At 35.5% G+C, this 8,847-nt stretch overlaps 2 protein-coding genes across 3 annotated transcripts in view; both read right to left on the reverse strand.

The window, feature by feature from the left end:
- Nucleotides 1–4,134, reverse strand: part of LOC134794968 (torso-like protein) — an 88,705-nt gene extending 84,571 nt beyond the window's left edge. The window contains exon 1 of the mRNA XM_063766840.1: nt 3,336–4,134. The gene's annotated coding sequence lies outside the window, so the exon portion shown is untranslated. The remainder of the gene's footprint in view (nt 1–3,335) is intronic.
- Nucleotides 4,135–4,387: 253 nt separating this feature from the next.
- Nucleotides 4,388–8,312, reverse strand: LOC134794887 (uncharacterized). Of its 2 annotated transcripts, none has more exons than XM_063766720.1 (3): nt 8,212–8,312; nt 7,757–7,806; nt 4,388–7,263 (listed from the first exon to the last, which is right to left on the reverse strand). In XM_063766720.1, exons 1-3 carry the CDS (start codon nt 8,224–8,226, stop codon nt 4,551–4,553), a joined length of 2,778 nt encoding a protein of 925 aa, XP_063622790.1. In that variant the 5' UTR covers nt 8,227–8,312; the 3' UTR covers nt 4,388–4,550. The 2 variants fall into 2 exon arrangements, with proteins under 2 accessions (XP_063622790.1, XP_063622791.1); XM_063766721.1 differs by having other exon boundaries at nt 7,757–7,800; nt 8,212–8,309.
- Nucleotides 8,313–8,847: the final 535 nt, after the last annotated feature.

Below are 8,847 nucleotides of genomic sequence, written 5' to 3' on the forward strand. Positions count from 1 at the left end.
TAACACTTGCTTGTAGGGAATCCTTATACTGTTACTTTTGCCCCGAGTAAAATAAACTATGTTTGTCTTACAGGGTTACCAGATCCAAATTTGGGATTTCCTGACAAAATTCCTTATTTGCGAATATTTTTCCTGACGCTAACCGTAAGCGATATCTATGTATGCTTGAAATACATTGTGTTAATTTGAAACGTGTACCTTTCTACCTTTTTATAATGTTTTAAACTTTCGCGTTTTGAACACATATTAACTCACATTTATAGACGGGTCTAACGCGAATTTTATTCAATTCGCGTTAGACCCGTCTATAAATGTGAGTTAATATGTGTACCTTTTTAGATCTGAAAAGTCTGTTAATTCACTGAAACTCCTGACATTTTCGTATTCCGGTCGCATTCCTGACAAACGGCCATAGTCCCTGATATGTCAGGAGAATTTCTGACATATCAGGAAAATTCCTGGCATCTGGTAACCCTGGTCTTACATGACCTTATGTTGAATTTCTTACGGAATTACTATTGCCACTACGTCAACAACGAAAAGGTAAAGCGTCCGACTAAAACTTACTTATACTCATGGTATAATAATATACTCCGCCTGGTACTCCATTCCGAGATTCGCGTATGACCTAACTGACACGCGCCTACGTCATCATGCTGTTTACAGGTTCTCAAACTTTGAAATGTGGGAGAATTTTAACCAACGGTGAAAATTATTTTAACGACATTAATTTTAAGTTATTCATGTAGAAACATAGTAAAATAAAACAAATCTAATGTATTAAATTAAACTTTATTTATCTATACAAGACAAACGTTTAAAAAACTAATTCACAGTTACACATTCATTACCAAGCTTACGACGTGAAAAGTTTGGAAAACACTGCGACTGCTGACACTGAGCGAGAAGGAAATAACAATTAACACGCGTTCGACAAGGATGACGGTCAGGGCATGAAGTTATCTAGATCCGAATTGTCAAATGTCCACAGCGCTATCCTGTGTTGCCAGTAGTATAAACAGAATTACCCGAAAGTCTGAAATTTCTTTCGTGAATCGGAAGATATTGCTAACGAGTAATTAAAAATGACGTGTTATTGTAAAATTTAAGCTAAAATACATATAAATGAAAATTATAAAATTATAAAGAAATATTTTAACTTATTAACCATAGGTATAATGTACCCATGTAACATGTTATGTTGAAATAAAGTGGCAATGTTATTGTGACGTAATCGCGTGTCACTCTGGGAATGGAAGACCATGTTTTATTAGACCATGCTTATACTCTGTATCTTTAGGTATTTAACCAAAACTAAACAAAATCTACCCTCAAATGGCTCAGTCAGTTGAGGGTAGATGAAAGTATTACATGATCAAAATAATGTAGGTTAAAGTCAGGTCGTTCAGTGACAGATCCAGGTGGTTTTGTATTTGGTTGGTTAACCAATAAACCTTACAACTACCCGAAAATGTAAAAATTGTTTGTTTACAATACAATACAATACTCTTCATTGCACACCTCACATACTCGTAGTTAGTTTACTTTTATTTAAATACCTAAAGATACAGAGATAAATCATGTTTTAAAATGATAGTGTAACTTTATTGTATGGGAGCGGCTTTCTGGCGAGTTCGTGTGACTCAGGTGTTCAAAAATGGATGGCAGCCCCCATGTCTATAGATAGTTTACGACTCTCTTGAGATAGATCAATCTTGAGTCGAAACTGTCTTTTTTCGTCTCTGGAAGTAGGTCGATGCAACGGCTGTGTCGCAGTTTGGTCACGATTGGGTTCCGCGCGACTATTGGAAGATTTGGGTTCTTTTTAGCATAAATAGAACTAAAGATGGAGAGTTAACATGAAGACTTATTGATAATTGTTTCTTAGTTTTTATTAATGGTTATATTATTTTGCTATTTTATTACTTACTGTATTTTTGACTGCTCTAATTATTGACTATTAAGTTTATTTCACCCTAATAGAAGGCAATAAAAAAATGCAAAAAGTAAGTTTTAGTATCAAATATTGTTAGTCTAACTAAATAGACGCCATCAGAGTATATAGGTATATCGGAGCGGCCAAGGTGCTCACATATATCTGAACTTGCCTCTGTTGCCAAGGGGTTACCTAAAGAGTACGTGTTCAGATATTTTTGAGCACCTCGGCAGCTCCGATATATTTGATGGCGACTGTACCTCAATTAGGGTTGAGATATTTCAGGTAGGTACTTAAAGGCCCAATACTTACTAACTTTTTTTATTAAGTATTTTTAGAAAGAGCACAAAGTCGAAATAGGTACCTACCAGTTTCATTTTATACTAATTCGATTCCAAGCTACTGCTTATAGTGGCTACAATTTTATTATATGTACCAATTTAATTTTAGATACCTACTTATAGGGTGCGTGCGTAGGTATGATGGATATGAGATACGTCGGGTAATTCCAAAAATGGACTCTAAAATGATGGAATCATGGGTAATTTTCGGAATTAAGTACTGACAATTTGGAGTATTGGAATTACCCGAATACACCTTAATGCCTTTTATAAAGTCAGAAGTGTCAGAACTTACACAGCTACAGTCTTTATCTTTAGGTATTTAAATAAAAGTAAACAAACAGCCGTATTCGAACAATGAGATACGTCAAATACTAGATATTGAAACGATATGGATTGGATATGTGAGTGTCAAACAAGTGTCAAAATTGACGTTTCTTCAAACAAAAACTTTTGACACTTGTTTGACACTGACATATCCAATCCATGTCGTAAAAATCGACCCTATACTGGCTCCTTAAGCCAGTTGAGGGTAGATGAAAACATTACGTGATCAAATAATGTAGGTCAAAGTCAGGTCGTTCAGTGACAGATCCAGGCGCTTTTGTATTTGGTTGGTTAACCAATAAATGTTATAACTAGATAACTACCCGAAAATGTACAAATTGTTTGTTTACTTTTATTTAAATACCTAAAGATAGACTATAGACCACCAACCTAAGTTGACAGCGGTTTTGACAGCCCAGGCTGTGCAAGTGTTATTTAAACGTCATAATGTCATAGAAGCTTGACGTTTAAAATAACACTTGCACAGTCTGGGCTATCAAAATCGCTGCCAACCTAAACCTACCTAACTAACTAACTACTCTAAGCAACTCAATTATATTATATACCTATTTTTTTTTATTAATTAAACAATATAGGTATTTTATTGAAAGTTACTAGTAGGTAAAAATTATAAATAAGTTCTATGCATTCTTAAGCTCTGGTTCAAGTTAAAAATTCACTCTTAAGAAACTTGTTAGGTGGCTAGTTCTAATATAAATTAACAAACTTACCTGAGATTACAATTCCATCAAAATCCAACCAGAAACCGATTTCCTAGGAACATGGACGATATCGAAAACATCCTCTTAATACAACAACATCGGTAGCTTTCAACAATAGAACACGATACCGCGAAATCACAGCAATTTACAAAAAACTAACCGACCGAACTAAAAACAATCACTTTAGACTTTTCGTGGCACAATACTGTTTAAAAAAGTTGTTCTTTGATACAATCTCATTTAGGAAATTGTTTCTAGTTTTTTTTTCGTCCGCGCGCGTCTAAAACTCGCGAACGGCACCAGCAACCCACACGGCGCCCGGTCACTGACTGAGCATTTGGTCTAGGTATTTGTTTTGACTTGCGACTGTGGTCGGGCAACAAGTTGTTAAAGTTACTCGAGTAATTTTATATTTTCATCGGTATTGTTACTAATGCTTTAGTCCTTATTAACTAAATTTTCGCGATATAACTGTTCCAAATACTATAAAAAAAATTAATAGATTGACAAAATAAAGTTAACTTTAAGTTATGTAGTTGTATCGCCATCTATCCGCCATTGTGGTTACAATATATATGCTAACGTATACATATAATAATTTAATCAACGATTACTAGATGGCGTTAAACCATGCGGTAACGCCATCTTACGGGTAGTAGCGGAACTAATGCATGCCCGTGCGAACTAACAAAATGTTGGTTCCTTGGATTCATATCGTTATGATTTTTAGTATTATGGATAGATGGCGCAAAATTTAAGTTAAAATTAAACATTTAAGTACCTACGTAGAGACTTGGTAGAGACAAAGGTAGAGAGAATAGAGTTCGTGCGGAATCAGAAGAGTCGTAGAATGTATGGGCTCCCTTACATTCCACGACTCTTCTTTTTCCGCACAGATTCTAGAGTGTTTAAATTCTCTCTTTGGTGGAATCATGAGCATTTATTAGGGACTACCTATTAGTTTTTTACTTACCTACCTAAACTTTATTGCATACGTGGGTGTAGTGAGAAAAATATGATTTTTATACGATCATGGTGGAATTAAATGGAAATAAATAACCTGCTTCTGGGATCCCTTTATTATGCTTCAAAAATAGTTTTGGTAATACGGATACTAGCCTGGGTCGTCAAATTAATACCTAAAATGCATAATAAGCATTTCGTAATCTATTACTTAGCTCTACTTAATATTAACACAATTAGGGATAATTTGCCTTAGCCTCTTTATCCATATAAACCAGATCTTCCCTTCCACTTCAATGGAGTGCCACTGCTAGTTGCAGATTTCCCTCCTATTATCCTCCACTCCGGCCTCTCAGGAGTTATAATTCTATGAGTACCATATTTCCCATAATCCATGTGCGTTACTATCCCTCTTCCTTGTGGCAAGGGTGTTAGTGATCCACTTGCGTGTTGTGGCTGCTGTATCTCTGACCAAGCTTGCCTCAGTAATGCAGCGTCTTTGGATATATTTTTGCTTGGGACCTGAGGTCTTTTAGGTTTGTTTATGCTTGAGTCCTGAAGTTTTTTCTTCTTTGACTTTTGGGAATCTTTCCTAAACGACACTAGTTCTTCAATAGGCAAAACTCTCAAACCTTTTTTAGCTTTGGAACTACGCCCACTGACCCTGGCCTCAACATGATATTTGTGTGAAATGGACAAAGGCACGATACCTAAAATTTTTGCAGGCTGTATCATTGTGAGTAACAATCCTTCTAAATAGGGAACTTTTGATGACGTTGTATACTCGTGTGTGCTTTTTTTCATAAAGCGATCGTAAGAAAATGTTTTTCCCACTAATATTGGTCTGAGCTTTAAGTTATCAAGGCTTGACGTTCTACCGTTGCCATCTAAAAGAGTTCCCTCACCCGTAACAATCCAACCATTTTGCAAAAGAACGTTTCGTATCGCTCTGTCCAATGCTGTGATATCTGATGTACTTGTAGGTATTCTATTACCATTGAGAGTTGTGATTCTGAGTTGCTCTCTAAGCCAATGGTCGAAGGCTGGATCTTCTATATATTGATAATGGTAATCAAACGGTCTGTACCTATTTATTCGATATTTCTCCCATTTATTAGGGAATCGTGAACCCCCTTCCCAATAAGTTTTAATGGTCTTGTATGTCCAACCTATAATTCTGCCGTATTGGTCCTTTCTAGGCACTTTCATTCTTTGGAACGTTGGAGTTTTAACTTCTTTATCATCCGGAAACCAAAATCTCTCGGTTAGAGGAGGTCTGATGTGAATGGAATGATTAGGTTCGTCTAAAGATTTTTGTTCTTTATGCCAAATCGTTTCAATTCCACCTGGTAAAGTATGTTCTGGGCTACTTTCTTCAAACAGATTTTGAGGTTTTAAAGAGTCAATTAAGGTCCAATCTATTGGAGGTTTATCCAAATTAAGATCATTATTTATTAATGGTTGTACAGACGCGTGGATTTTTTCGTGAGAATTTGGGTATTCTTCGCCAGAAACAGGTATAAGTTCTGACAAAACGTCTTGTGTTGGAGGCTTAATATTATCAATCACAATTTCTGTCTTTGTTTGGTCATTTCCTCCTGGTACAAACTGTGAAATGATATGTGCAGGATTAACTTTATTTTCATCAAGTTCTGTTTGTGATTTCGGGACATTTATGCCAGTTTCATCAATTATAATTTTTGATTCGTCACTTGGAGATGGAATAAAAGGTTCAGGTTCATTGCTTTCATCGAGTTGGATTTGCCACTCTGGGAGTTTAATTCCAATGTCATCAATTATAATTCTTGTATTTTTGTGGTCATTTGGATGAGAAATAAAATTTTCAGGTTTAACTTTGATTCCATCAAGTTGCATTGGAAACTCTGGGATTTTCATTCCAATGTTATCTATCATTATTTCATTGTTGTGGTCATTTGGATATGGAATAAAATTTCCAGGTCTAACTTTGATTTTATCAAGTTGCATTGGCCACTCCGGGATTTCTATTCTATTGTTATTAATCATAATTCCTGTATTTCTGTTGTCATCAGGATATGGAATAAAATGTCCAGGTTTACCGTTGATTTCATCAAGTTGCATTGGCCACTCCGGGATTTTTATTCCATTGTTATTAATCATAAATCCTGTTTTTTTGTGGTCATCAGGATATGGAATAAAATGTCCAGGTTTAACTTTGATTTCATCAAGTTGCATTGGCCACTCCGGAATTTCGATTCCACTGTTATCAATCATAATTTCTGTATTTTTGTGGGCATTTGGATGTGAAATAAAATCTTCAGGATTAACTTTGATTCCATCAAGTTGCATTGGCAGTTGCTCTGGGTTTTTCATGCCAATATCATCAATAATAATTTTTGGTATTTTGTGGTCGGCGTCGGGTATAACTATATTCTTATTTATTTGTATTTGCCATTTCGGGATTTTCATATCAATGTCATTGTTTATAATGCCCCCATTTTTGTCGTCATTTTCTCCTGATATCTGCAGTGGATATGAATCATCAGGTTTTACTTCGTTTTGATCAAGTGACATATCCCATGTCGGGATTTTAATGTCAGTGTTAGAATGTTGTTCATTAAAGACTTTAGGAATTTTATCATCAGAATCTACAATGTTTTCTTTACCTTCATTACTGTCATGCTGTGATATAGGTTCAATATGTGTTATATGTTCCCGTATATCTTTACTAGGACTGATTTCAAATATATCTTTAATAGACGGAATCTGGTCAATATTATAAATGTGACCATATGAGTCGGGGAAATCGGGAATTTTTCTCTGATACTCCTTTTGGGGAATGAAGCTGATAATTTCGCCTGTGCCTGGTTTCTTGTATACGAATACAACTAGTCTCTCGACACCTGAATGATCTGAATCCAAACTGTTGATGATCGTAGGAGATTCCGCAGGACACACACAATTTTCAAATTGCTGTGGGTCAAATCCTGTTAACCTGAAATTAAACTAAGTGTAAATTTTCGGGTATACAAATGGTAATACCTAAATATTATTATGTAGATATATTGTTTTTGCTTCTATACGTAATCGTGAGATGGAATTAAATAGGTATTTGTATATAATAGAATTAAGTTTTAAGTAGGTTTTAAGAGAGGTATGGGTAGTGTGAAATGTCATCTCGCTTGTGTGATAGGATAGGGCACAACACAGCTCATGTCATTCCAGATCTAGAGCAGAGCCCAACCTTAGAGAAAACCGCAGCCAAATAATACTAGTCCCTACTCATAGTGTTGGTGTGTTGTGTCCCTGCCGGTGAGTAAGGTTGCCAGAGCTCAACGAGGGTGCGGAGAGTAAGGGTCGGCAACGCGCATGTAACACCTCTGGAGTTGCAATCCTCCATAGGCTACGGAGACTGCTTACAATTAGCCATATGCTTGTTTGCCACTGACGTAGTTTAAAAAAATTGATATTTAATGCTTAATACTGACCTCAGTGCAGATGCTTTCACCATCAAGTACATCAACGGTAAAACCTGAAACTTCTCGTATGTATAAAAACAACGATGACTGGTAGAAAATGACTCTTGGAATTAAGTCTACCTTTTAAGTAGGTACCTAAATGTTTATTTCTTTGTTTTAATAAAGAATATATATAATAATAAACAGGTTTTTTTGCCCTGGTATATAACCGAATTACGCTGCATAGGTATACAATTTAATGGAGTAAGAAAACTTGATCTCTATATTATATTAGTGAAATGTCTAACGGCTTAACCTTGGTATTAAATGTATCAATATTTTAATAACAAAAAAAAAGAAACGACCTTATACAGGATATTAAAAGAAATGACAGCTTAAAACTTAATTCGACACACTTTTCTTAGGCATTATTCTAATTGTTAATATTTTTTGTTAACTAATAGGTAATATTTTTTGTAACTTACCTTCAATATACTCATGATTACACAAAAACTAACACTTATCAGAAAATCTCCATCTCTGTGAACGTTCTTAGTTCGGAAAACACGTTTTATAGCAATAATTAAACATAATTAGTGCACCGATGAAAAAGGGAAAACGCACTAAATTAGCGAAGATAATTAATTAACTTCTTTGTCACGGTTTTCTTAATTTTACCTTTATTTAGCTAATTGTACTTTATGTTAATTTTCGATGTGGTTCCGCGCTATCGGTTCTGTCGTCTGGGTGTTTTTTAGGGTTCCGTACCCAAAGGGTCCCTATTACTAAGACTCTACTGTCCGTCTGTCCGTCCGTCTGTCTGTCACCAGGCTATAATTCATGAACCTTGATAGCTAGAGCGATGAAATTTTCAATTTTGATGTGTTTTTGCTGGCGCTATAACAGCAAATATTAAAAACCAAATAAAATAAATATTTAAGTGGGGCTCCCACACAACAAACGTGATTTATTTGCCGTTTTTTGCGTAATGGGCCGAAGCCCTTCGTGCGCGAATCCGACTCGCACTTGGCCGGTTATTTTAAAAAAGGTACCTAGTGCTTACACAGCACGGTAACAGTAGGGTAGTAAAAGTGGTTTACATACGTATATTTTACATGATA

Source organism: Cydia splendana, chromosome 11 (assembly GCF_910591565.1).
Source record: "Cydia splendana chromosome 11, ilCydSple1.2, whole genome shotgun sequence".
Taxonomy (NCBI): Eukaryota; Metazoa; Arthropoda; class Insecta; order Lepidoptera; family Tortricidae; genus Cydia; species Cydia splendana.

Excerpts from the sequence above, each read along its gene's own strand:
- LOC134794887 (XM_063766720.1), bottom strand. Across the intron at positions 7,264-7,756 it reads GTGAAAGCATCTGCACTGAG|GTTAACAGGATTTGACCCAC; the intron begins GTCAGTATTAAG and ends GTTTAATTTCAG.